A 27,379-nucleotide genomic window follows, 5' to 3' on the forward strand; every position below is an offset into this window, starting at 1 on the left:
TATACGATGATGAGATATTCATCTCTTTTGGTGGCCAGCGTGCCTTTTCTTTTTTTTCCTCTACATTTTCTCATCCACTCGATGCATCCTGTAGAATATCGTGTAGACTATACTTTCCTCTATATGATGTTCAGGTTTAGTAGATCAGCAATGTCTTCATAGGCATCGATCTACACCACGACAATGAACTCAATTTAAGAGGCGTGGCGCTAACATTATAATTTTCCAGTGTGCGGCTAAATGTATTCTATCAACTTATAAGCTTGAGTAGTGCAGTATGAATACATGTAGCTACACCGAGGCCGCTTTTGGTTAGTGAAAGAATTTGACGTGGGGATAGGAGTTGAAGAGGCCATGCAATCCAGAGACCAAAACCGAATCAAGTGTGTCAATCGCAGCATGGAATTCAACACATACCTATGTATTCTCAACCTTGGAAGATGTGTATCTGGTTTCTCGGCACACACGATTGCCAATGTCTACTTGCTCAAAATGAGAATCGTATCCAACCGAATCAATATTTTCCAATTCTTTTTTCCCAGCTAGCTACCAAAAGCCGAAGATGCCGCTACTACTCCGTATACTTGCCGAGAAGAGTTGAAAATGCTTTGGTAATGATTATAAACCTTGGAACTGCTTTTCCCCTCTCTAAAAATTTTCTTCCTCGATGTCTTCCGAGGATAAAGCACGGCTCTTTGCTCTTCGTGGGCCTGTGGACACTTTCCAAATCCCGAAAAGGCGGGATAGGTTACAGCCACCGAGTCCATGCGATTACCTGTCAGTAGACCGGCAACACACTAGATTATAACCCCGCAATATGCCATGCCTTGGTCATTGTGCGGAGATGCCCGAAACAAGCACCAAAGCCAGGTTACTCCATAGTAACGTCGTCACGAGGTACCAAACTTTACCAAACATCCGATGTATCGCCGGTGGCTGCGGCAGAGTTATGAAATGCCGGCTTTCTTTACAAGGAATCCCCGCTAGCCAAGTCTAGTTGCCAAGGCGTCGATCACCATAGAAAGTCTCGTGGTGGCGGCGGTTGGAACGTCCCAGACTACCCGGAGAACAAAATCGGAAGTAATTGGCGAGAGTTAAGATTTAATCGGACCGAGAACTGGGGGGAAAGATAACTTCCGCAATTAAAATGCGTCATAAGTTGCACTGAGTCAGTGGCACTGGCTCCTGCAAGACATGCAGAGAGTTAATAATTTCCCCAGATACAGAAACGTGTGGGGTCCCCACCATTAGAATGCCAAGACATGGAAATTCACTCTTCGGCAGAACTCCGGCTAACTCAACAACTTTCTATTCATCGGCAAAACACCGGGTTATCTTTCCCCATACTCCACTGACATCTTTCTGCTCGCCGATGACGGATCACAGATCGTGGAGAGATTCTGGCTGCGGACTATAAGAAGGGGCGATGATCTCAAGATGACACCTCCACAGAAATCACGACTTTCCATTGTCTAACGAAGTTACGAAAATGGCCCGAGTCGCTCAGTTCGTGGTTTCAGGCCTTTTGGCCGTCACAATGGCCAACGGTCAATCCTTTGATGGGTCTGGCCGAAGTGAAGATGCCTTCAGCTATGTACAGCCTAAAAACACAACTATTCTGGGTTCTTATGGACACTCCCCTGCCGTCCTGCCTTCACGTATGTTCTTAGCGGAATTGCATCCACTCCATCCTTCTTGACTAATAATAACCGCAGCAAATGCCACCGGTTCAGGCGACTGGGATGCAGCCTATGCCAAAGCCCAAAATTTCGTGGCCAAGCTGACCATTGATGAGAAGGCCGACATGGTCACCGGCCAGCCGGGTCCGTGTGTGGGAAACATCGTCGCTATTCCCCGACTCGGCTTCCCTGGTCTTTGCTTGCAGGATGGACCCCTGTCAATCCGTGTTGCCGACTATGCCAGCGTCTTCGCTGCTGGTGTCACCGTGGCATCCACGTGGGACAGGGACCTCCTCTATGAACGAGGATACGCCATGGGCCAGGAGTTCAAGGCCAAGGGCGCTCACATCGCGCTCAGTCCTGTTGCCGGTCCACTCGGCCGCTCTGCTTACGCAGGCCGAAACTGGGAAGGCTTTGCTGCTGATCCTTACTTGACCGGTGTTGCTATGGAGAAGACTATCCGCGGCCACCAGGATGCAGGCGTGCAAGCTACCGCTAAACACTTCATCGGCAATGAGCAGGAGACTCAGCGTAATCCTACCTATGACTCCAACGGAACCCTCACCGATGTTATCCAAGAAGCAGTCTCCTCTAATATTGATGACCGCACCATGCACGAACTGTACCTTTGGCCCTTTGCCAATGCTGTTCGTGCTCAGGCCGCCAGCTTCATGTGCTCTTACCAACGTCTTAATGGTTCTTATGCATGCGAGAACTCGAAGGCGCTCAACGGCTTGCTCAAGGAAGAGCTTGGCTTCCAGGGCTACGTCATGTCCGACTGGGGTGGCACTCACTCCGGTGTTGCCTCTATCGAAGGCGGTCTCGATATGAACATGCCCGGTGGTCTCGGTGCCTATGGCATGGTCCCCGAAGCTGGCTCTTTCTTCGGCAAGAACGTGACATATGCTGTCAACAATGGCACTGTGGATGAATCTCGCGTTGATGATATGATCGTTCGTATTATGACCCCCTACTACTGGCTCGGTCAGGATAAGAGCTATCCCAAGATTGACCCTTCATCTGCGGATCTGAACACCTTCTCACCTCGCTCAACCTGGTTGCGCGAGTTTAACCTTACTGGCACGCGAAGCCGTGATGTCCGCGGCAACCATGCCAAGCTCATCCGGAAGCTCGCAGCTGAGGCTACCATCTTGCTAAAGAATGAGAAGCAGGCCCTCCCCTTGAAGGCTCCTAAGAACATTGCTATTTTTGGCAACGATGCCGGCGCAAACACGAATGGTCCCGTTAACCAGGAAACCTTCGAGTACGGCAACCTTGCTTCAGGTGGTGGTTCGGGAACTGGCCGCTTTACCTATCTCGTCACCCCTATGGAGGCCATCAAGGCCCGCGCTAAGAAAGACAACGCTCTTGTCCAATACTTCTTGAACAACACCCAGATTGCGACCGAGAGCGTCACCGACCTCTGGGTCCCGACCACCCCCGACGCATGCCTCGTTTTCCTAAAGACGTGGGCCGAAGAGGGTGCCGACCGTGAACATCTTACAGTCGACTACAACGGCAACGACGTGGTTACCTCCGTTGCGAAGTCGTGCAACAACACAATCGTCATCACCCACTCCTCCGGCATCAACATTCTCCCATTCGCCAATCACCCCAACGTGACCGCCATCCTCGCTGCCCACTACCCAGGCCAAGAAGCTGGTAACTCCATCGTTGATGTTCTCTATGGCGACGTCAACCCCTCCGGCCACCTCCCCTACACAATCGCGAAGAACTCAACTGACTACAACGCACCACCGACCACCGCCGTCTCCACCAAGGGCGCCGACGATTGGCAATCTTGGTTCGACGAGAAGCTTGAAATCGACTACCGTTACTTCGACGCGCAGAACATCTCCGTGCAATATGAATTCGGCTTCGGTCTCTCATATACAACCTTCAACATCTCCGACCTATCCGCAGAAGCATTATCTGACTCCATCACTGCTATCCCAGAAGACCGGCCAATCCAACCTGGTGGAAACCCCGCCCTCTGGGAAACACTTTACAACGTCACCGCCTCGGTCACTAACTCCGGCCGTGTCGAGGGCGCAACAGTTCCCCAGCTGTACGTTACTTTCCCGGACAGCACGCCTGAGGGAACACCGCCCAAGCAGCTGCGTGGATTCGAGAAGGTCTCTCTGGATGCTGGCGAGTCGCGCACTGTTGCCTTTGAGCTTATGCGCAGAGATTTGAGTTACTGGGATGTTGTTTCTCAGAAGTGGATCATTCCTGAGGGTGAATTTGTGGTTCGCGTTGGTTTCAGTAGTAGGGATTTGAGGGAGGTTGCTAAGATTACGCCTGTTTCTGCTTAGAGTGTATATAGAGCCTATTCTTTGATCAGATACCCATTTAGCTTAGATACAATATTTTTGTGTTTTCAATTCTAGTGTGCAGATAATTGTTGCTATTCCTGCTGGCTATTCCTACAGCGTAGCGCATGCCGTAGAGAATTGAATACATTTCATTAGCTATCTCTACTTGTTGGAGCGTCAAATGGTTGTTGCCTGTTTGGGTCTAGCATCCGATGCCCTTAAGATGGATGACTAGATAGATATCTCCTTCTTCTCCCAGTCTGCTATTCAACATTCAATTCTCCCATTTCTGGGTCCAGATTCTTACGAAAACCTCTATTCGCATGACGCTGCCGACCAGTCGAGACCCCAGCTCCAACCTTGCGTTTGAACATGACCCAACCCCCATCCAGCATTTTCTTTTTATAAGTAATCAAATTATATCCCCAAGACTCATCCATCGCATCCGCAAGAATAACCTTGACATCTGAGATGCGTGACAATTCACCCACATTAGGCAGAGACCAACGGCAGTCTATAGGCCCGCCATGCTCAATCGGTGCATCAGATTCGTAGTTGCCGCCAAGGCTTTCCCCTTCTTCGATGCGAATCACCTCTTCCAGCACGTCTGCCAAGAGCGGTCCGTTCCATACGCCCTCTCTATGCGGCACGGAACGTAAAGTCCGAATGGCTTGTCGTCGAATCTGCGGAATGCGGCATTTAAGTGCTGTGTAATAGACAGGCGGAATGTATCCTGATTCAATGGTGAAGCCCTGCCCACCGCGATCTGAAAGTTTGGCAATTTCTTCGATATGTTGATCTTGGGTATTGAATTTGGACCAAATACTCCATAACTCGAAGAAGCCTGTAATTATCGCGGTAAAATTGTTCGTGTGTGCGTCGTAGGCCATCTCGCTCTCCGACAACCCCACTGCCACCATGACAGTTGCCATTTCATGGTATACTCTGAGAAGTATGGAGCCAACTGAGTCGCGATGATCTGCGGCAGGATACAAGCAGGCAGGTCTTGCGTTGTATGATTCACGCCAGAGAAGCAAGTCTTCTTTGATTTTAGATTGTATTGAAGACTCATGTGCGTGATCAATCGGTATTCCCAGTTCTTTGGCGCTATGATAATTTTCTTTCAAGCGTTTTATTCTGTTGACGAGATAGTCCAGCGTTTGTCGAGCTTCAACCATTGTGTTAAATGGACGCGAAGGCGTGCTGATTTGCGGAATGCGAGCCATGACACACATGCGAGATGGAAGAATACCAAACATGGCACATTGAATGGTGAGACGTGCATAAGAATCATTTAAAGCGTTGTGGGCGAAGTCTTCGGGGTTATGATGAAATGAGGTTGTTGAACCGGGTTCAATTTCCGGTTTATGTGCTGACAGTTCCGACAGAAGCTGAATTCCATATCGAAGATGAGCATTTCCTGACTTATATTGGCCGCGCAGGTATTCTAACGTCACGAAAACCAGACACGTAATTAACGTCACGCGGAGATTGTTCTTATTATTGATTATCGGGTTGGACCGTAGATAATGAATGGCTTTGTTGTATTGCTGCAAGGTGAACTTCTCAGCATCAAATCCATGAGCTGCAGGGGTGATCAACGCGCCGCAGTTCGAATCGAATCTATGTGCGGCCGACAGTGCGACGACAGCATGCCGAACTGCGGGTTCTTGAGCACTAGCCTGGAAAACAAGCGTCTCCCAAAAATCGGAGGTGAAAATGCCAACAAATCTTTTTGTCGTTTTTTCTTTGAACCAGTCGAATGACATCTGCTCGTCGGAGTTCAGATTCCCGAGTGGGATTGGCGTGCAGCAGATCGACAAAGCATTGTTATGTTGGGGCTGGCTATTCGGGCTGCCCCCTCCCCAGATGCCGTAGCCATCGCAGACACGACCTGTGGAGACACAGCGACGGCAAGCGGGGCGACTCTCATCGCACTTGACATGACGAGATCTGTGGGACATGTTAGTTAGAGTACGATGCAGATCTCAATGGAGTGGTGAAGCTCACTTGCAGGTTTTGCAGCCCGTTTTAACCTTTCTTCTAGTACGCACTTGTGGATTGCCCACTATCCCATGCATACTCTAACGAGTTTTGATGGATTGCGCTATGATATTGAGATATCAAAATAGGGGCTGCATGAACTGCAAAAAGGCGGAATTGCCGTGTCGAAAGCTCGCAAACTCTGGATTTTGATTGGCTGCGGCTAATGGGATGGGGCAGTGGATACCTCGGAACTTGAGTCCTCTCATTGGTTGAGTTCGATCGCCAAGCCAGGGGTAGCGCGATTCATCACAGAATTCTATAGAATCATCATCTGGTCCATTAATACCTGTGGGGATACTTGTTGATCTTTGTTCAACTTTTTGATCCCACCGATTCCATCCGAGTACTTATATAATGACGGACACTTGTCATGGACCCCTTTTTTTTCTGTTTCCAAATCTCTAAACAAAAACATATATCTACCATCTCGAAATGTCTGCTCCTCTTCGATCAATTGGCCGTGATGGCCCTAAAGTCACTTCCATGGGTCTCGGTCTCATGAGCATCGGTGGTGCTTACGGCAAAGCAGGTGATCTCAATGAGAGCGTCACATTCCTAGAGCACGCCCATGCCACCGGTCAACGATTCTGGGACACCGCAGATGCTTACGCTGACAGCGAAGACATCATTGGCGAGTACTTCAAGCGTTCCGGCAACCGCAAGGACATTTTCCTTGCCACTAAGTTTGGCCTCTCCCAGAACGGCCCTAACCTGACTGTTCGATCCGACCCTGAATATGTCCAGGCTGCATGTGAAAAGAGCTTGCAGAGACTCGGCATTGACACTATTGATCTTTACTACTGTCACCGTGTCGATGGAATTACCCCTATTGAGAAGACCATTCAGGCTATGGTTGAACTCAAGAAGTAGGTTCCTTTCCACGGTTTAAACCAGCAGCGGTGCTAATATTAGCAACCACAGCCAAGGAAAGATCCGCTATATGGGGTTGTCAGAGTGCTCAGCAGCAACTGTGCGTCGCGCCCACGCAATTCACCCCATCAGCGCATACCAAGTGGAATACAGCCCCTTCGCGCTTGACATCGAGGGCGAAAGTGAGCTCTTAAGCACATGTCGCGAGTTGGGAATTACCGTCGTCGCCTACAGCCCCATTGGCCGTGGCATTTTGTCCGGACAAATCAAGTCAATCGACGACATTCCTGAAATGGACTTCCGCCGCATGCTGCCCAAGTACTCCGCAGAGAACTTCCCCAAGATCTTACAGCTGGTCCAGGGTCTGCAAGACATCGCCAAGGCGCATGGCAGCACTTCCGCTCAGGTCTCTCTTGCTTGGTTGCAGGCTCAAGGTCCTGATATTATCCCGATCCCGGGAACCAAGTCTATCCAGCGCATGGATGAAAATGCCGGTGCTGCTTTGCTGCAGTTGACTGAGAAGGAAGTGCAGGATATTCGCGAGTGGGTGAAGCGCACTGAGGTTCCCGGTGCCCGCTACCCCGAGGCGTTGTTGAAGTAAGTTTCCTGACTCGAGTTCAACCATGGGATATCCAAACTAATTGATGATATAGTATTAATGGACAAGATGGATCCAACACCCCCCTCTGTGAAATGTCTTAGGCTCGCTTATTGTCCCTCACAACTATTGATCATTACGATAGTGAATTATTACAAATTATACTACCTTTTATACAGGCACATACGAACATAGGATGTGGAAAACAGAGCTTTTTAGAAAACAAAGCACAAAGCACAAAGCATAAAGCAGATTTAGCAATTTGGATATAAAGTGATCATGAACTGAACGCTTATAGTCCTCTTGCCGCCATTGCTTCTATAAGTGATTTGTGCAAGCATTGAACATGCTTCGGGCCGAACACATCATGATGCTTGCCTTCAAGCCCATAGAAATTTATTTCCTCCCTCGAAAAGTCCTGCCATTGCCCAAGGCGTTTCAGCCATTCCTCCTTGGTGGCCCCTACCATTTCCAGCGGATCACAGAAGAAAACATCCATATGGCCGACCGACCCACTTGGCTCATACTGCCTTGCGATGTTCTGCAAGCTCAATGTAACATATGCCCAATCTTTCAACTTTTCTCCATCAAGCGCTAGTTCAGACAGACGAGATGAGTCTGCAGAATGGAGAACACGTGCAAGAACATCCTCTTTGGGAAGGTCGGCTAATTCTTTCAATAGGGCGCGGAACACGTCCTCTGAAATGGCTTCGATAAAATATGTCAGATTCAGAAGACAATCCGACCATTGTACTGCACGTAAACGGGGGTGCACGTATGGTGGACGATTGACACTGGCTAAGAATTGTACTTCCTCGCCATCACGTTCAAGGACTTTACCGATTTCGAAGGCAAGCATCCCGCCGTACGAATACCCCACAATGGCATAAGGTCCCTTGGGCTGTTTCTTTCTTAAGGCCGAGCAGTAGGTCTCTATGCATTCCTCGAGACTGCTGAAGTAAGGTTCATCAGGGAAGAACCCCCGTGCTCGGAAGCTATACACCGGGCGATCGGTAATGAGTCTGGCCAGATTGAAAAAGACCATTGCTTCGCCAGCTGCCGGGTGAATCAGCCAAAGTGGGGTCTTTTCGCCTCTCATTTGCAATGGCACAACAGGAACATAGATCTGGGGCTGTTGTACAGCCTTCGCTAAGCTGCGCACTGTTGGGTGAGCCATGATAGTTGCGATAGTGATTTCATTGTCGAGGCTCAGTCGTTTTTCAAGCCGTCGCTGAAGTTTGATAAGAGTGATTGAGGCCAACCCCATTTCGAAAATGTTGCTTTCCACGCCAATCGATCCTCGCCGAAGGTCTAAGGTTTCTGTCACTTCCTCCAATATGGCATATTCTAAGTCGCTGCTCGGTGGAGAGTAAATCAAGCGTTGGTATTTCTCGATCCTTTCATCATTTGCCGTTTGTTCCTTGTGGTACTGGCCATTTTCCAATGCCTTCCTGATGGCAGATCTTGGTAACTTTCCTAGAGTTGATCTTTCAATTGACTGCAACGGCAGTACTGTCGGCCGGCTAGTTGTTACCAGGAGGACTTTTTGGACGATAGCGTTCATCGTGTCATACAGTGCCTTGAGATCGTCGGATTTGTACCTAGGTACATAAACAACATATAATCGTTCTGTAGGGGCTCCAGGTGCACGCTGGGCAAAACATGTCAGGCTTCCTGGGGTCACCCCCGCGATACCTGCATTTTCAAGGATGGTTTCAACTTCTTGCGGTTGATATTTGATCCCGTTGATTGAAACGATGTCTTTTGTGCGTCCGACAAGGACTAGCCTCCCAAATTTATCCGTAAATGCCGTATCCCCAGTTTTGAACCAACCATCCGAAGAAAAAGCCTCTTTGGTTGCTGAATCATTGTTATAGTAGTTGGAAAAAACGATGGGACCCTTTACATAGAGGTTTCCAATCTCTCTAGGGCCGGCCAATGAACCATCGTCAGAGTTGGTGACTCGCATTTCAATTCCAGGAGCACAGAGTCCAACAGAGGCGAACTCGTACTTTTGTTCCATGTCATGAGAGGGGAAAGAGAGGCTATAAATTGATCCCGCGCAAGTTTCTGTCATACCGAATCCAGGTACTATGACATTTGGGGGTGTTCCATATTTTTCGAGCAAGTTGGATACCCGAGAGCAGGTCTGCACCACATTTGCCTCTCCTCCAGATACAATATATCGCAAGGAACTTAGGTCATACCGGGTGTTTGATTCGGCAACAGAGTTTTCGGCAACAGAGTCTAAAAACTTTCCAAGCTCTGAAAGAAAGAAGTTTGGAGCAAACGTTCTCACGACTCGGTGTCGCTCGATAAGGCGAAGGAAGACAGACGGATCAGATATCACATCTGTTGGTTGCACGTGAACCTGGTCTGTGCCAGTGAACAAAGAATGAAGGTGTATCTCAATAAGGCTACCGACATGATCAAGTCGGATCCAGTTTAGAAATGAGCGATCACCCTCGACTGGTAGCATGGCACACTTTCCTCGAAGAGATGCCATAATCTGGCGGTGAGTCAGGCACACTGCCTTAGGTAGATCGGTGCTCCCAGAGGTCAGCATCAGCAGTGCATTATCTGGAATCTGAGACCCTGAATGACATGAAATGACCTCATCCGAATCTTGTCCATGACTCTTTAGACTTTCGACGTTGAAAATTGTCATAGAAGTCTCCTGGGAAAACTCGGACCGAATGCTCGCCCTGGTTAAACATAGGGGGTTCTCAAAGAGAGAATTCAGGTGATCTAGGTGTCTCTTGCAAGCATCTGAGTCTCTCGGAAGAGCGGTTGACATGGCAGGGATACATCCCGCATAAAGGACAGACCACATCCAAATTATGTTATCGAGGTGATTATCAAAATGAAGAAGAACGATGGAGCCTTGATAGCAACCCTTGAGATTTCGCAAAAGACTGCTATTTCCAAGAGCCAATTTATGCAAGTCCTCATAGCTCACTCGTTTGGGTACGTCATGGACGTTGCCAGTAGGGTACGCTATAATACCACGATTGGAATGAATTCTCGCTGCGTAGCTGAGAATATCTTGGAATGATTGTATAGTCATATTGATCCAGTGTGATGTAGACAATGGGGAATTTCAAAACATATGTTGCGGATGAGGAGGACATGAAAATATATGTAGCTGAGGGAAGTATGAATGAGAAGCCAAACCGAATGGGTCATTGATATATATATATACTGCCTGGAGTGAGTTGGAAAATTGATCCGCGCGAATCATCGGTTGATGTGACATATCGCAATGTTGTCCTTTCTTCAAGAATTCAAACAGAGGATAAAGTTTCAAGAATACAAGTAGTTGATGAAGAATCAAGAATTTGAGCAACATTGGTGACATGACCTACTATCGATGCCTGGGAGTCATTGGCCTTTCGATCTCTGTTAGCCTGGATTGAGGAGGTCCATATCAGTAGAATACGGTCATCATGTGTCAGTTCTGCATGTCGTTCCCAATAAGGAAACTTGGTAAAATCGAACGTCAGAGCAAAATGCATGCATGATCGTCAAGATCATGAAGGAAACTTGATGCGTTGATTGACACGGCTTTACTTCTCTGATCGCCATTGAAATCGCCACGTTTTCATATTGCAATTTCTTGAGGCAACTTGGCCTATGCATATGGAGAAGAAACATAGAGTAGAACAATTAGCTTGGTTATTGATTGATTGAAGAAGGACGCTGAGGAAAAGACTAAACAAAAGTGGCAGGGATTGGCGGCATGCAACCTTAGGCAAGGGATATATCAACACAATTGGATCTTCGCACGTGGATATCTGATTAGACTCTAGCCAATTGGCAAATGAGAACGATCGAAATTCTGCTAAACTTGATTCAATACGCAAGGAGTGAGAATAAATTGACGGGATGCCTTGGGGTTCATAAGGTGACTTTAGTCTTAGACGCAGGTGGCGGTCGCTTATTACGTGGTTGCCTCTTCTGCTTACTCTCTTTCCTAATATGTTTGCTTTACAGAAGGGATCTGCAACAAAACACTTTGTCACAATTCTGTACTATCTTATCTAACCATAACCATTGGCGGAAAATTCCTATGATTTGACAAGCTCAGGTCGTACTACCGTCCAATTCAGCCTCCAAAACAGCCCCCGTTCCCTGAATTACGCTCTCAATAGCTGCTGGTAGCAGGTCAAGCAATTCATGCACAGTGGATGCTCGATTAGCCCATAGGTTGCCACCAGCGGCACACTTAGCAATGCCCGAATAATCAGGGCTTGGAGAGAAGGATGTGGCGAGGTCTTCCAGACTGGCGTTTGAGCCCTCGCCATCAGGATGATACATCATCAGGCTTCGGCCAGGCGCCACCCAACCTCGGTTATTCAAGACAATAGTGAGTATTGGCAGTTTGTACCGTACAGATATCCAGTAGACAGAGCTAGGAATGGAAAACATGTATCCTCCATCACCGACTATGTGACAAATGAATTTATCATGTTGGCCTAGATGCTTGCTAGCAAGCTTGACACCCAGTGCAGCCCCGCCAGACCATCCAAGTCCACTAGCTCCACAGTTTATCCATGTATGTGGCAAAGTTGCAGAGATGCCTTCGGCAATTGTCTCTGTAAGGGTCACAGCCTCAACAACCCATATTGTATCTGGAGGACAGTACTTGCGCAAATGAGAAGCAAGATACTGTGCGCTTATCGAAGCATCATCTTTGCGACTATATGCGGCAAATGACTCGATCGACGTTCTCCACTCTCGATGGGCGGTACAACGAGAAGTACGGGCAGTTATAGAGTCGGGTGAACTAAGTATGTCTCCGAGTCGCTCACTCGAGCTTATAAAATTCACCAACTGCTTTAACGCAGTCGTAGATTCGGCTTCGTACGTCGCTGTTGAATTAATGTAGAACAAAGACATGTTCTGTTTCAGAGGGTCAACATCGATATGGTAAATCTTCGCAGAATCAGAAGGCTTGCATCGTGTAGGAATCCAGGGAACGTCACAGTCGATTACCAGGATCACATCAGAGGTCTCGATAGCCTGGTGAGCGCCATATTTAGTACCAAGCGCAGCAGGGTGACTGATTGGAAAACACATGTCACTTCCACCGGCATCAAGAACACGCATTCGGCCGATCAAATCCGCTAACGCAATAAGTGCCTCTGTGGCGACTGCTGACCGGCCGATACGACCAACAACGACAAGTGGCTCTAGAGCTTCGACCAGATCAGTTGAAATTTTATCAACGCCACTCTCTGGTAAGGCAGCTGAGTGAACAGGATGCATGGGGAAAGGAGAGTAAGGCTGTAACTCTTCCTCCATAACCTCTCGCGCTGCACAAAGATATGCTGGGCCTTGTGGATTGCTATTAGCAAATTGAAGGGCGCGATTCACCATCTGCTTAATATTCTTGCCGGACTTGATCTCTGCTGTATATCGGCAGTACTGTGAGACTATCTGTCTTTGGTTTGGAATATCTTGCAGCCAGTGTTGGAACTCGTTGCGCGATCCCAGCATCTCCCCTTCTAGTGTGTAAGGAGATAGTCCAGCGAAAACGAGAACTGGTGCTCTTCCACAGGATGCATTATGCATCGCAGGTCCCAGCGCCTGGGTGCCCACATCGACATGTACAACAACTGCTTGAGCACGGCCTGTCAATCGGCTGAATCCGTCCGCCATGGACATTGCAACCATCTACACAGCATAGTCAATATTAACATTCGTTTATCTGTATCATGACGACAGATACGGGGCTGTGAAAATTCACTTACCTCAGTGGGACATGTCACAAATGTAGGGAACTCCTTCGGTCTTTCTTTCTGACCCTTAAGCATGGCTTCCAAAAGGGGTGCATGATCAGACCCCAAATTAGCGAACACATAAGTGACACCGGCCTATAAAGTGTGGATAATATATGTAAGTGCTTGATTGGTCACTTCAAAATGGAGGGCTAACTAACTTCCCAGAGTGCCTCAAGAAAAGCGAAGGATGCGGTGTACGTCCTGCATTCACATAACCCATATTAGAATACCCATTCTGACAACCAAGTCTAAGGTAAAATAAGCGTAAAGATAAAACATTGAATCTAGGGGCCTTACATATTGCAAAAACGAAATTGAAGGAAAGCTTGAAATTGAAGCAAATGGGGCAGTGCTGGAGAAAACGACAGAACGATGATACTAAAATGCTTCTATTTATTCTTATAATAGTAGGCAGGATAAGATGTGAAGTGACGTCAAGCTGGAAGAAATCGAAGAGTTTGATGTATACTCCGTACACCTACTGGAGAAGCGTTGAGATGCATAACGTTCGATTTGGCAAGTTTTAAGGTTCCAAAGTGAAGGCCAAAGCGTGCCCTGTGATATGCGATTACCGTAGCAATGAACGACATGGAAGATCTTGATGCAAATTAGGATTACGCAAAAGAAAATTTTTCAGCTATGACCTCTAAAACCGGATTTAACTAACATGAGCAGTGAAAATGGTTGGAAATTATGAAACACAAGCAGAGGGGGGTGATACAGTAGGAATAGAGGAAACCTACCTAGTCACTTAGCTCTTGTGACCGACGAGGACTTACAAAAGTAACTTGACCTCCACTTTCGAGCCAGACATCTATTTCAAAAATCGAGAGCTCACATCATGGCTACCAATATCGTATTCAAGGAATACTCATTAGTTGAAGAGGCCCATCGGATCTTTTCACTCCTCTGTGATCACTCCGTGGAATTGAATATACCTGCGGCAGCAGGAAAACACAAAGAGACGGTTTGCTTTGATTTGACCCATAATCAAATCTACTACCCAATTCCGCTAAAAGTCACGGAAACCCTGGCTGCCCTTAAAGGCGTGGAAGGTGTCGTCGCAGCCGCATTAGCAGATATTCGGTTTGGGCCGTCTCAGGAGCGCAAGGTCAGGGTGAATTTAGAAAGGGCAACCGTTTTCGGTTTCCAGGCACTGATTGCAAAAATGGACAATATGTCAAAGGCATGTCCAGAGGTGAAAGCCAAGTTGAAAAGTGTGGTGAAGTCTCTGTTTTGCTTTTACGGAGACCAGATTCATTGACAAAACAGATACCGACATCCACGCCGCCCAGTCCAGTCTCTATCGTCGATTAGCAGCAAACCTATATCGGACAAAAGTCAAAGAGGAATTCTTCCATCTTCATGGCTCTCTTAACCCTACCTCAACTCTGAACATGATCGGCCTAGATGGTCACCGCAGCGATGTTCAAGATTACGAAGAAATAATTGAACTTATTGAGCGTCACGTTCAGCAATATACAGCTCAAGAGCTGGAAGAAATGAACCGCGATCGAGGGCAAGCAGGCGTAACCGCATACCGATATGAAGACTTTATCCAATCTCCACATGTACGCTCTGCCACAGTCATTAATACTCCACCCTAAACCCTTGTGCTGAAGTATGCCTAACAGGGAATTGAAATAAGTCAACAACCGTGTTGGACAGTCTCACCCTTTGGTACAGATCTGCCTCCTACGCCATTTCCAACAAATCGCAGTTTGAAAGTGTTAGAAGGGATTAAGGTCCTCGAATTGACTTGCGTGATTGCTGGCCCAAGTATTGGACGTATACTAGCCGAATATGGGGCAGAGGTTCTTAGAATCACTGGCCCAAAGACGCCAGATGTGCCATTTTTCCAGATCGATGGTAACATGGGCAAGCATGTTGCTGATCTTGACCTGAAAACAGAAAAAGGACGGGCGCATTTCACAGCTCTTTTAGCAGACGCCGACGTTTTCATAGATGGATATAGGAAAGGGGTCATAGAGAGACTGGGCTACGGGGCGAGCTTGCTGGCATCAATTGCTGAAACACGAGGCAAAGGTATTATCTACGTCGACGAAACCTGTTTTGGTCATGTCGGGGATTGGGCCGGACGACCTGGGTGGCAGCAAATTGCAGACTGTGTGAGCCTCGCGATATTTCCACTCTGGTTCTTTCTCCTTTGCATGGCTAATATGTTGTAGGTGACTGGGCTAGCATGGATACAGGGTGATTTTATGGCTCGAGATACACCCATTGTATCTCCTCTTCCGATAGCTGATCACGGTGCCGGCTGTATGGGAGCCATCACCGCTTTGATTGGCTTATACCATCGAGCTCAGAGTGGGGGATCTTACCACGGAAAGGTTTCCTTGGTACAGTTCAATCTCTTACTCCTTGGACTCGGTCAATACCCAGATCACATCCAAGCCGCCATGCGAGATTCTCTACCACCTCAATTTTTCGATTTGCGTTATTGCGATAATGTTGAAAAAAGCTCATCAATAGCTTTATCTATTATACAGAGCAAATTCCAGGAGGGTTCGGCTTTAATGGGAAAGGTTCCGGGGCCTGCGGTCCTGACTGAGAAGTGGTATTCCCATAGTTATAAGGCAGAGATAGAGGTTGCTAGACCTGTGGTCGATATTGAGGACGTAGAAAGCGGTTTTGTAAGGGCTAGCCGACCCAATGGAACAGACAAGCCATGCTGGGCGGGTAATGGCATGCTAAATCTTGATTACAAAATTGAGTGAATGAGGCAGAGGATGGAAGATGAAGAAGTATAGACAGACCTCTGTGGTAACTTCTAATATGAACACTAGATGCTTGTTTCAGTTGCGTTGGACACTGCAGGCTCTAATTTTGAGTCTACCTAGCCTGGACATATCCAATCTCTCCTCTTTTATTCCGCCAAGCTTATCAGCTTGTGGCAGTCGCCTAATAGTCTGAGATAGTTTCTTTCCTCCCTTTTTCTGAGTATCCTCCCCATGGCTATTCAACACTTGGAAAGCCGATGCGCTTTTTTCTAATGTCTGAGATCGCCTCTGGAATCTTACTCGAGAGTTCCTATCAGGATCAGGGCCACCCATGGCATCAATGATCGTCAGTTGCTAAGAGGGATCAAAACAAAAAATAGAGACTTCGGGCTCATATGTATTATCTGGTAAAATTCTAATAGTTTTAGTCTAGATGGAAAAGATATCATATGTAATTGCCAGCATTTCTTTCTGATCTATCTTCGGATACTTCAGAAACAAAATTTAAGTCCCGCGCCAGTCTTCGTAGGCCCACGAGTCCTATAAAGCCTCTTAATTCGCGCCTTCGTCGCCTACCCCCTCGGAGGCTTCGGGTCACATCATAGCTCTGACAGGGTTCCCGATAGCACAATTAGCTAGCATTGAGACTCATTGGCTATGTTCTCATGATGCCGTTTGGGCCCGGTAAACATTATGCATTTTTATCAATGCAGCAACGCGATGGCATTCTACTTACACAATATACAGGTAATGATCTTCATCGGTTTCGCAGGAAGTGCAGATCTTGCCTTAGAGTATTATGCTACGATAGTGAACCATAATTTATGTGCATTCCACCTTCCGAAATAGATTGAAACGAGACAGAAAAAGACCTTGTGAAGGCGGTCTGGGAGAAGGATGTTGACAGTGCAGACTCTGGGTCCGCCCTGAGATTCTGCCTATCACATGACCAAATAGGGTTTGGTCACAAAAACATACATGTATCTAGTTTTTCTCTCTTCGTGCCAATGAAAGATGTCGTTTTCCCATAAAGTGTTTTCTCAGTGCATCCAATTCAAACCTCACATCGATCATAGCTTCCAGTGAATCATCGGAGGAAGGGGAAAAGTCCCGTGGTCAGGTGTGTCTTCGGATCGCAGAGGGCGATCAGTGGAGCACAGAGAGTGACCAGTGGGGAGCGTTTCCCTCGCTCAGATGTGACTGAAAAAAATGGAAAAGCAAAATGTCTAAGTGTGTTCACACGGTCGGGAAGCCGAGGCAAACTACTCGGCAGTGATATCCTCATCATGTAAACCCGAGAACTGGGTCTAAGGTCGGGAAATCTTAATTTTGATTCTCGTTGGTAATATCCGCTAGCTTCGATTCTGGAACTTCAAAAATGCTGGATATACTGAATGATGTGTGGCAAGACTTCCAGGCTATCAACGGTGAAATGGCGTCCTCTCGAAGTTAACCGTGGTTTAGCCTTGACATTGAGGTGAGGATTTACATCGTGATGCATAGTGCTGTCATCATATCGACACCCAATTCACGGGCACACAGTTGAGGGGGTGTAGAACAGACTTAACGTGATCCACGGTCGCCCGAGCGACACGGCCGCGCGAGCGACCCCATCAAAAACCTACTTCAATAATAATATATCTATTTTAACCACAACAAAAATGCCACCTCAACGCTCTGATAAAAAAGCAAAATTGATACAGCAAAAGGGTCGCCTTTTATTAGCTATCAAAGCTATAAAAGATGGTAGATATCTCTCTGCTGCAGCTGCTGCACGATCTTTTGAGATACCTGTCTCAACTTTGAAGGCCCGGATCAATGGGCGCGAATCTGCTGCTGAAAAGAGGGCATCTGGTCATATCTTCACCCAAGTCGAGGAGCAATCGATAGAGAATTGGGTAATTGATATGGATTCAAGAGGAGCAGCTCTTACTTTGCCTATGTTGCGAGATATGGCCAATCTTCTACTTAGTGCAAAGAAAAACACACCATCTACCACTGGTATTAATTGGCCTTCTCAATTTATCAAACGACACCCAAATCTCTCTACTCGACTCTCTCGCAAATATGACTATCAGAGAGCTCTTTCAGAAGACCCTCGAATCATTAAACCATGGTTTGATTTGGTTCAAAAGACAATTGAAAAGTGGGGTATTGTTTCAGACGATATCTTTAACTTTGATGAGAGTGGTTTTGCTATGGGTATTGGCACAACACAAAAAATTATCACTTCAGCGGAATATCACGGAAAAAGAGCTCTTTTATAAGCCGGAAATCGTGAGTGGGTAACTGCGATTGAGTGTATTCGAGCTTCTGGAAGTGTTATACCTCCGCTCTTCATTTTTAAGGGAAAAAAGTTTCCAGAGCATCTACGCCCCTATCTTCTTTCGAATCAAAAAGGAGCACGTCTTACTATGAGCGAAAATGGCTGGACTACTAATACAATTGGTTTATAGTGGTTGAAACATCTTTTAATCCCAAATATTGGGATAAGAGTGGGAAAATATTGCCTACTAGTCCTCGATGGTCATGGGAGTCATTTAACCCCTGAATTTGACCAGCTTTGTGAAGAAAACCAAATTATCGCAATTTGTATGCCTCCTCATGCTTCTCACCTTTTACAGCCTTTAGATGTGGGCTGTTTCTCGGTTTTGAAGAGGCTTTATGGAGGAGCGGTTTCAACTTCGATGCGGAACGGAGTCAACTCTATTGATAAGGAGGATTTCCTTGAAATGATCGCAGATGCGAGAATTAGTGCTTTTAAGACTTCTACTATACAAAATAGCTTTTTAGCTACTGGATTAGCACCCTTTGATGCTAATAAAGTCTTGGAAAAGCTCAATGTGCGCCTGGATTCTCTTCCTCCTCTCGAGATCATCTCTCAGCGACCACTCTCTTCCGGCAGTGATAGTGATCCAAATACTCTCTGGACTCTCTCAAAATTCGCAAAATCGCAATCTCGGATCAAACAAGGTCTAGAATCTTCTTCTTCAATCCTTTCTTCACCTACAAAAAGGGAGATTGAAAAGACCTACAACATGACCATCAAAGTCGTCCACCACCATATCTTTCTCCAGAATCGCTGTGCCCAATTAGAGGCTACCAATAAGAAACAGATCAAAAAACGAGAGACTATACATAAGTTCACTACCCAGAAAGGTATCTTTGGGGGTCTAGAGGGTGGTGAAGATGACATGGTTTATGTGGATGAAGATACAAGTAAAGATATATCTTTGCCAGAGGTACCTACAAATGCGGTTGTTGAGCCTACTTTACCTTCTATGCCCTCGGTTCGGCGGCATGTGACATGTTCTGGGTGCGGGATAAGAGGTCATACATATTCTAGATGCCCTGAACGTAATTAATAGCAAAATTCAAGTTATGCCATGGTTTTAGTGGTAGTAAAAAATTACTGATTTTTCGAGGTTTGGTGGGGTCGCTCGCGCGGCCGTGTCGCTCGGGCGACCGTGGATCACGTTAGCAGGGTCTATGAAAAATCTTACCTAATTTCTAGACCCCCTCAGCTGGACCCCTCCAATTTACCAGACAGGCAAAGTGGGGCCTCGAGTCCTGAGCAACTTGACTACAGTGTTAATTTACAGCCCCTTCCAAGATTGAAGTCCACTTAGACGTAATTGCTAGAACAGTAGAGGGGAAAAAGCCCAATTGAATACTAGAGAAATAAAGATATATAAAGTGCATTAAAAATTAAATCTGTATAGATATCACGATAATATATCTCCAGATGAGCATGCCTGCTCTATTGTCAAAGCCGGTACGCCTTGATTTTATTTCCATTCTTGGCTTCCAGTAAAAGTAGAGCACTCATGTTTCTCAATTCTTTCTTCATACTGTACCCCTGTTCTGCACCAGCTTCCAGTAATCTTCTCCTTTTGATAAGCCGAAGAGCATCTTCAAAGAAGCCAGTCTCATCGACCAGCCCACATCGGACAGAATCTCGTGCACGGAGATATTTCCCCTCTGAACTTGAGTGGGTAATATCCGATGCAGGCAATTTTGCTTTCAGAAAATCCATCATCCACTTGTATAGTAATGGAGTAGCGAATTGGCCATCATGAATATATAGGGAGGAACCATGGAGTTTTTGAATTCTGAAGTCATGGCACAGTGATAGAATAAATCCAAAGCCAGCTGCTTGACCGCTTATGAGGGTGATCGTCGGCATAGGATATCTGTCCACATTTTGTTTTGTCAGACAATTGAGCGAAGAGCTTCCAAGGTCCTGATTAGGGTGCTGGAAGTCACAAAGTAGTAAGTATCGTACCGTAGAAGCTGTCGTAGAAGAGGCCATATATGCTCTTGTCCTTCTAAGGTATCCTGTGATATATGCGGCCCGATGCCGTTACTGTAAATCTCAGGGATGCGACTTGCAGTGATGACGACGCCCGTTGGGAATGCTTGAATCTTAGATAAAGATGAGCAAAAGGCTTCGACGAAATCTGGCGTCAACTGATTTGCCGGTCGAGATTCAAAGACAAGAACATAGACCCTATCAGAGGGCATCGCACACATGAATCTGCCTCCCGACTTTATTTCTTGGGAGAATAGAGCCATGTCGTCAGATAAAGAAATTGTGCAAAGAGCACATCTATCACTGTTGGCTGACAGATCCCCGTCTGCTGAATTCCAGGGCACGATAATGCTACCGAAGTTCAAAGTCAAAGGGGTCACGAAAATCGATAGGCCTGTGATTAGTGAATTGGCGCGACCGAGGTATCGCAGAATAATCAGGATCATCATGCCTCGGTTGCTGGATGAACCCAAATATACCGACAGCCTTTAAAACCCTTAAATCCATACTCTGATCCACCCACTCTTTGGGAGGTCAGATAAACAATGTCGCAGACCGCAATATGCGTGTGTATTGTTCAGTAACAGTTCGAGATTTTCGTTAGCAGGTAGGTATATCCGCAACACAACAACTCTGTTCATGCAATTAAAAGTGCACAATGAATCCATCAATCAAGTCAGAAAACATGGAATCAGCCATGGCAATATGAAAGGCGAAGAAAGTAATATCTATAATGAGAAGAAAGCTAGAGCTTAGCCGTGTTGACTTTGATTTGCCTATGACATGCACGGTTAACATGGGGAGACAAGGAGCTCAAGCTGCCAATTTGACTTTCGAGGTTTCGCACCTCGGAATGAGGGTCATACATGCGTGCTTTGATCCAGGCTTCAAGATCTGCATCCCTCATATCGCGTATAGCAATTTCGCGATCTACGTTGTCCTCTTGTGCTGTCCTTATGACATCGCGGGCAACTATTACGCTAATCTCTCGAATACGAGAGATATCAGGGTATATGAGACCATGCGCAATCTCATTTACGTCCAGAGCCGGCGAGAGTGTCTTGCCTGAAGCATAGATCATGTTTTCCATAATTCGCGCATCCTTTGAGAGTATAACTCCTAGGCCTATACCTGGAAAGACACATGCTGTTTCCTTGGCCCGGGGACTAGATTGAAGTCTCGCTGAGAGAATTGGTGAAGGAGAGTGACGGAAAGGGTGATCCAGAAGCCAAGATAATGCGGCCTAAAGTCGAAAGATCGATAAGTGCTGCGATGTCACCTGACATCCCACATGGGAATAGTTTCCCATGGATGAATAGATAGACTTATATAGATATATATCTCTCTCCTTCTCCTCCCTCCGCGATACAATATTCATATCTTGATATTCCATTGCACGTTATGTGCTCTCTATGAGGATCAAAAATATAAAGCAAAAACAAAAACACACAACGGTGAGGATTCGCTGGTGGTCACCTACCCGTCTGCTAACCTGTCTCACCAGCGCGTGGCTGAAGGACGGCTGAGCGGACTGGACTATAAGCCCTGTTCTCCACACCCTATGGTCGTATGTGCTTGCAATTAACATAAGGAACTATGTCGCTTGTATAAAATAAGCATGAACCAAAGTAATAGTATATGCTCTCGCAGGATCAAAGCAGGAGGCAGATTCACGTATGCGATGCCTTTCGGTGGGTTTATCTTCTAGTCTCTGAATCTCAACCAGCAAATCAGAAGTTCAAATGAACTTGCAAGATGATGATTAGCTCACCTTAAGGCGTGGGTTATGATTATAATGTGATGGTAAATACGGCTCATCCATTTGCGCTGATTTGTTATCAAATTGATTCTCTTTGTTAGTTCTTTTCCTTAAGGTTCTAGGCTATGAAGAAGACCGCAGGCTTCATTGAAATATTGAGAAGCGGCATAAAACTCGAGTGAATATAGTACCTAATATTGAGAGAGGGTCTCCATCGGAATAAATTGATGATCATATCACTGCCGAGTTTGCCTCGGCTTGCCGACACACCGAAACCTGTAAAACCTTTTTTCCACCTTTAAAGCCACTGTGAGTTCTTCTTAAAAATCGTCGGTGGGATTTTTTTTTCTTCTCAATCTGTCCTTATAGCACAATGCATTTCCATTACATGCAAATGTGACCGTCTCTTCATTATATCTTGCTCCAAGACCAGTTCCTGCCCTAAGTTTCTAATATTACTCGCCGCGTTCAGCACTGCTGATATTCGCCAATATGATTGAATGGATTTGGAATTCGATTCAGTCTATCAATATTTGGAAGTGTTTACTCATAATCTTCCTTGCGGTCAATTTGAAAAATCTACCGCTAGTTTTCCATGTAAGTGTTCATAAGCCCAAACGAAATGCATAGAATTCTAGTGCTCTCCCTCCATGTCCCTAAACTAATGACTTTTAGTATCGCATCTTCCACCCCATCATAAAGAGCTTCTTTGGAAAAAAAAGAAACCATCAAGTATCAGCTCGTCATCAAGATAAAGACTTACCTCTTGTCTTCCTTCCTTGTATAACGACAACATACACGCCACTACTTGAGGCAGACTACAACCTGCATAAGTCTAATAGTACATATTTTACCGACCTTGATGCAAGCCGCTCTCATCTTCTGTCATATCTTTGCTATCGCGGAGTTACTGTTGTTGATCAAGAGCTCGCTGCTGAAGGTAAACGGGGGATTATGGCCGCCATAATTGGATCTGTTACCACAAGCTTCAAGAAGGAAATCCGAATCTTCCAGCAGTACGAAGTATGGTCACGGATTCTGACATGGGATCAAAAGTGGCTTTATATTGTGACACATTTCGTTCAGAAAGGAAGCGTCAAGCAACATGATTTGGTCACTCATAAGTTGTCGCCAGGAAAGGTTTTTAGAAATTGCGATGTGGCTGGAAGCGGGAGGAGCAGGGAAAAATCAGCGCGACCTGTTGTATTTGCAACCTCAGTCTCTAAGTATGTGTTCAAAAAGGGCAGATTGACAGTGCCACCAAAACGACTTCTGAGGGCTTCGGGTCTTTTGGGAGAAGGTGACAAGACGGGAGACCTTCCCGCCCAATGCCAGGACCCTCAGCCGAACAGCACCGGAGTCACCATGGGCAAAAACACCAACGATGTGGGAGATTTAGAAATCGGCCGAGTCATCGAGAAAGAACGGCTCAGAGGGATGAAATACGCCAAGGCTTGGGCTGAATTGGACACCCTACACGAGGAGCTGCTTAGGGATAACGAGACAAGTGACTGCGTTCCAACCATTGGAAACTTCAGTGATATTGCGGGTTATGGTATTGCTTACCGCTAGAGGACCCTTCCCACTGGACTTCATGATGTGGGTGGGTTGTTCAAGGATATTACTAAATATGTTGTTGTTTCTAATGTATTGTGCCATATTTAGACATTTTGTATAAATTCTATCTTGGCTAGTTGATCAAACTGCGTTGATCATAAATCTTAGTATTCCAACAACAGTAGTAAAGTCGGATTTTGAGCGTAGTTAACGCCGATTTACTAGGATGAATGATGAAAGTGAAATGATCAAAGTGATGATACTAGGCCTATTTGATGTGATGATGAGCACCATCTAAAAGAGGAGGGTGTTGAACGTGATGGGACTTTCCTCTTGTTGACGCAGAGCTTATCCTGCAAAGCATCTTAATACGCTTATGAGGCTCAGGGCAGCGAAAGAACATCTTAGATCGTTGTGTTCAAGTCAGCGGCAGACGTGGCCACGGAAGCTCTCAAGGTTGCAGACAAGAGAGGGTACTATGATGCATCAGAGCGTGCAGATCGGAGTTTTGACGTACTTTGGCTGGAAATCCGGCTCGTTCTATGTCAATTCGGCTGTCCCTCTTCCAAAAGTCACGCTCAATTGTACCCGTGGTTCACCTGTTTCGCCAAGAGGTACCACCCCTTGATTCCACTAGAATCAATCACGTCCATCACATAGCCCAAAACCGCTCGAATGCCAAAGAACACTTCTTACCTATGTTTACTTGCTGCTGGTGTTACTGCCATCCAAAATTCACTGTGTCCAAATATCAACCGTAGTGTTGAATTTATATATCTTTATTACATCAGTAGTGGTGGAGGGGGTCTCCTACTCACTTACTTGCCATCGAGGCCATGGTGCTAGAACACGTGTTCTACAAAGAATGCAGGCGACCGATGCTAGGGATTACTACAGTAAATGCTCTCGTGAGCGACAATGTACCGCAGCAAACTTTTGGTGGAACACCAATGCCTGTGTTCTAGCTACTGGGAATGTGCTCATGGGCTTCCCCAAACAGTCGGATATGGTCCTGGGTGCGGTCGCACACCAGCAGGTCTTCCGGGATGAGTTATAAAATGTCAATCAATGTCCGCAAATTGGTTGAGGTAACGATGTGAAGAGGGAATTAGCAGTCTATATTATGAGCAGATATGAGTGGCTGTGACCTCGGGATGGGTGAGAAGGAATGTATGGGGGCATTTCCACTTGTATCCATACCACTGTCGATGGCTTTGTTTCGAAAGCTATGCAGAAACACTTGACAGGAAGAGATGTCTCACTCTAATCAGCGAGCAGAGGAATAGTAGGCTAGTAAACATGACCAAAATATCAAAATCATCTTGCTCCTAAATTGCTTCGGTTGGTTCAACCCGATGAACGATATAATCTCTTGGAATTTCTGGATTGTCTCTCTTTTTGCTTTGAATTTTCGATCATCAATGAAGACTTGTCGACCTATGACTGCATATTGAAAATAGATATGAAAAGTTTCAGTTGCTGGTATACATGGATATCATACTGAGTTAGTCACATTCCAATCTCGTACATCACCCCTTCCCTGTGATGCCCATAGACTCAACGTTTCTTTATTAGAAAGTTCAACTCCTACATAAGTCTAACGTGCCAAACTTCTTCTTGGCCTACGGTCTGGTTGTTCAGCGGCATTCCCATCCAATGGGCTACCCGTAAGCAGACCATCATGGCCCCATGAGCCACGGCTGCGCATAGGTGCGCCCTAGACCAGCCTACTTGCGACGGCATTTGGCTTCGCAGCCTCGCTGTGGCCCTCAATTTGCCCAAAACAAGCGATCCACTGGTCATTTATACCGACATCATCAACACACAGTTGCTTGTGAATAACAAGATTGGTCAGAACTCTACCAGGTGGCTTGATATGCGGTATTTCTTTGTCAAGGATGCTGCGGTCAAGGATTATATTGACCTCAAACGAGTGAACAGCGAGGCCAACGTTGCTGACGAATTCACCAAGCCATTGGGTGAAGTAGATTTCCCCGAATTGATCAAGCAACTCAGGATGTCCGACAAAATGGTGGAGTGAAGTGATGAAATGAAGTAAACTGCATGATGGGAGGCGCCATTCTGAACGAAGCTCTCCTTTAGCTGAGAATTATAGGATTTCGAAGTGCTCATTTCATTGAAGAAAAAAAAAATCGCTTGTTCTGCCCAATGTTGACTGTGGGGGGATGAGGTTGCATGAGAGCGTATGAGGGGAATGTGGGAACGTCAGGTGCCATACCCTTTAGGAACAGACTCCTATGCATGAGATAGATGATCTCTCATTCCTACTCTCTCTCCTTGCGCCTTCTTTCGCCTTCTCTCTTCCGTCCGCAATTTAATATTCATTCTTCATATCTCATAGCCATCGTATGATCCCTCGGAAAACCTTCTCACGTATACTTTGATTTCAATAATTTGCTCGATAACAGCGTATAAATGAATATAGGAGGCCTTGGATAGACGATTATCTCTATTTTTTTTCTGAGGTATGTATCCTAGTAGTTATTGTAGCTCCAATAGTATCGAGGAATAAAAGTTCTGTGGTGTCTTTTAGAGTATTTTCTATTTTATTTTCGTTGGGTGGTCTGATAGACTCACGCCCTGATCTCTCGTTTGATTATTGGCGGGCTTTCTTCTCTCTCGATGTGTTGGGAGCGAGGACACCACCTATGAACATTCAGTGCGTCGTTATTCTATTGTTTCGAGGGCTATCCCTCAACTGGTAGACTTTCAGGGGTTTTATAAGACATTTGTTGTGGACCTCAAGACACAAAGAACAGATCGTGGCGTGGGGCTCGATGTATGCAGAAGGAATGACAAGACTGAACTACCGGGGTTTATTTATGAACCCTGGGGCTATCATAACAATTGCACGCTAACGTGTGCATCTAGCCAATCGATGCTTAGAGACCACGTCGGATTTGTAGATGGCGCAAATGGGGTGAGGCAGCCTTGGCATTACACAGTCGGATCAAAGTGGCATCTGTTAGACCGATAATAAGAACAAAAGGGATTGTCAAATGTGTCTCTCCAAGCGACGTTTCGGATGTGCCGATAATTCTCTTCCGGGTTCCCACACAGATCTTCCGTTAGGTTTACAAATGAAGAAACACCAGTACTAAACTAAGTTACAAACCGGGTCCAAGGGGGTATACCCGCTTCGGGTACCCACAACCCGAATGCGAAAGCGAAGCGGATGTCAACGGTCAAATTGATCCACGGAGGAAGAAAATCACGGAGTTCCGTGTTCACAAATTGGTCAAGAATTATCTACATTGCTGAAATATGTAAAGTACAATCTAGATATAGTAGCTAGTCACATCTACATGGGGATTGGGATACAAATTGATGATAATGCATCAAGTCAAAAAAGACGGTGTGTATATATAAGCCCTTTATACAAGGATCTTCTGAAAAATGAAGAATGAACCTCGGAACAATGAGATTGAAATGTGTCCCCTGAAAAAAAGGAAAACCAGAAAAAACCAATCTCCGCAATATCTTGGCACAAGCCTGTCAGGGCAATGTAAATTCTGGAAAGGAGAAAAAAGCCCGGCACATTGTGGAGCAGAATGATGATCAGCAAGGGTGGCAGGTGAAAAACCAGAAAACAGTGCAGCCTCCACTTGCCATAATGTAGCCCACACACAGGTACGAATTAAACTATCGATGATCGTTCGGCATTCCTACTGAAACAGTACTAGGCTGAGCTGTCTAAG

General features: G+C 46.1%; 11 protein-coding genes across 11 annotated transcripts; 6 read left to right on the forward strand and 5 right to left on the reverse strand.

The window, feature by feature from the left end:
* Window positions 1-1,489: 1,489 nt before the first annotated feature.
* Window positions 1,490-3,994, forward strand: N7529_001000 (beta-glucosidase; the record flags this gene model as incomplete). The annotated part of the gene is made up of 2 exons (XM_057236531.1): window positions 1,490-1,658; window positions 1,716-3,994. 2 exons carry the CDS (start codon window positions 1,490-1,492, stop codon window positions 3,992-3,994), a joined length of 2,448 nt encoding a protein of 815 aa, XP_057103334.1.
* Window positions 3,995-4,257: 263 nt separating this feature from the next.
* N7529_001001 (Zn(II)2Cys6 transcription factor domain-containing protein) lies at window positions 4,258-5,958 on the reverse strand (the record flags this gene model as incomplete). The annotated part of the gene is made up of 1 exon (XM_057236532.1): window positions 4,258-5,958. One exon carries the CDS (start codon window positions 5,956-5,958, stop codon window positions 4,258-4,260), a length of 1,701 nt encoding a protein of 566 aa, XP_057103335.1.
* A 514-nt stretch (window positions 5,959-6,472) lies between these two features.
* Window positions 6,473-7,612, forward strand: N7529_001002 (Aldo/keto reductase subgroup; the record flags this gene model as incomplete). The annotated part of the gene is made up of 3 exons (XM_057236533.1): window positions 6,473-6,906; window positions 6,962-7,507; window positions 7,564-7,612. 3 exons carry the CDS (start codon window positions 6,473-6,475, stop codon window positions 7,610-7,612), a joined length of 1,029 nt encoding a protein of 342 aa, XP_057103336.1.
* Window positions 7,613-7,800: 188 nt separating this feature from the next.
* Window positions 7,801-10,575, reverse strand: N7529_001003 (non-ribosomal peptide synthetase; the record flags this gene model as incomplete). The annotated part of the gene is made up of 1 exon (XM_057236534.1): window positions 7,801-10,575. The coding sequence occupies one exon, from the start codon at window positions 10,573-10,575 to the stop codon at window positions 7,801-7,803; it is 2,775 nt and encodes a 924-aa protein (XP_057103337.1).
* Window positions 10,576-11,591: 1,016 nt separating this feature from the next.
* On the reverse strand, window positions 11,592-13,511 carry N7529_001004 (uncharacterized protein; the record flags this gene model as incomplete). Its single annotated transcript, XM_057236535.1, has 3 exons — window positions 11,592-13,184; window positions 13,262-13,384; window positions 13,446-13,511. 3 exons carry the CDS (start codon window positions 13,509-13,511, stop codon window positions 11,592-11,594), a joined length of 1,782 nt encoding a protein of 593 aa, XP_057103338.1.
* Window positions 13,512-14,132: 621 nt separating this feature from the next.
* Window positions 14,133-16,029, forward strand: N7529_001005 (CAIB/BAIF family enzyme; the record flags this gene model as incomplete). Its single annotated transcript, XM_057236536.1, has 4 exons — window positions 14,133-14,508; window positions 14,564-14,862; window positions 14,926-15,420; window positions 15,481-16,029. The coding sequence occupies 4 exons, from the start codon at window positions 14,133-14,135 to the stop codon at window positions 16,027-16,029; spliced, it is 1,719 nt and encodes a 572-aa protein (XP_057103339.1).
* Window positions 16,030-20,244: 4,215 nt separating this feature from the next.
* On the reverse strand, window positions 20,245-20,790 carry N7529_001006 (ClpP/crotonase-like domain-containing protein; the record flags this gene model as incomplete). Its single annotated transcript, XM_057236537.1, has 1 exon — window positions 20,245-20,790. One exon carries the CDS (start codon window positions 20,788-20,790, stop codon window positions 20,245-20,247), a length of 546 nt encoding a protein of 181 aa, XP_057103340.1.
* A 299-nt stretch (window positions 20,791-21,089) lies between these two features.
* On the reverse strand, window positions 21,090-21,425 carry N7529_001007 (uncharacterized protein; the record flags this gene model as incomplete). The annotated part of the gene is made up of 1 exon (XM_057236538.1): window positions 21,090-21,425. The coding sequence occupies one exon, from the start codon at window positions 21,423-21,425 to the stop codon at window positions 21,090-21,092; it is 336 nt and encodes a 111-aa protein (XP_057103341.1).
* Window positions 21,426-22,595: 1,170 nt separating this feature from the next.
* On the forward strand, window positions 22,596-23,675 carry N7529_001008 (thioesterase family protein; the record flags this gene model as incomplete). The annotated part of the gene is made up of 2 exons (XM_057236539.1): window positions 22,596-22,700; window positions 22,779-23,675. The coding sequence occupies 2 exons, from the start codon at window positions 22,596-22,598 to the stop codon at window positions 23,673-23,675; spliced, it is 1,002 nt and encodes a 333-aa protein (XP_057103342.1).
* Window positions 23,676-24,525: 850 nt separating this feature from the next.
* Window positions 24,526-24,717, forward strand: N7529_001009 (uncharacterized protein; the record flags this gene model as incomplete). The annotated part of the gene is made up of 1 exon (XM_057236540.1): window positions 24,526-24,717. One exon carries the CDS (start codon window positions 24,526-24,528, stop codon window positions 24,715-24,717), a length of 192 nt encoding a protein of 63 aa, XP_057103343.1.
* Window positions 24,718-25,316: 599 nt separating this feature from the next.
* On the forward strand, window positions 25,317-25,701 carry N7529_001010 (Ty1/Copia family ribonuclease HI; the record flags this gene model as incomplete). The annotated part of the gene is made up of 2 exons (XM_057236541.1): window positions 25,317-25,327; window positions 25,371-25,701. The coding sequence occupies 2 exons, from the start codon at window positions 25,317-25,319 to the stop codon at window positions 25,699-25,701; spliced, it is 342 nt and encodes a 113-aa protein (XP_057103344.1).
* Between the last annotated feature and the right edge of the window lie 1,678 nt (window positions 25,702-27,379).

The sequence above is a fragment of the Penicillium soppii genome (genome assembly GCF_028829465.1).
Source record: "Penicillium soppii strain IBT 18220 chromosome Unknown utg000001l, whole genome shotgun sequence".
In the NCBI taxonomy this organism is placed as follows: Eukaryota; Fungi; Ascomycota; class Eurotiomycetes; order Eurotiales; family Aspergillaceae; genus Penicillium; species Penicillium soppii.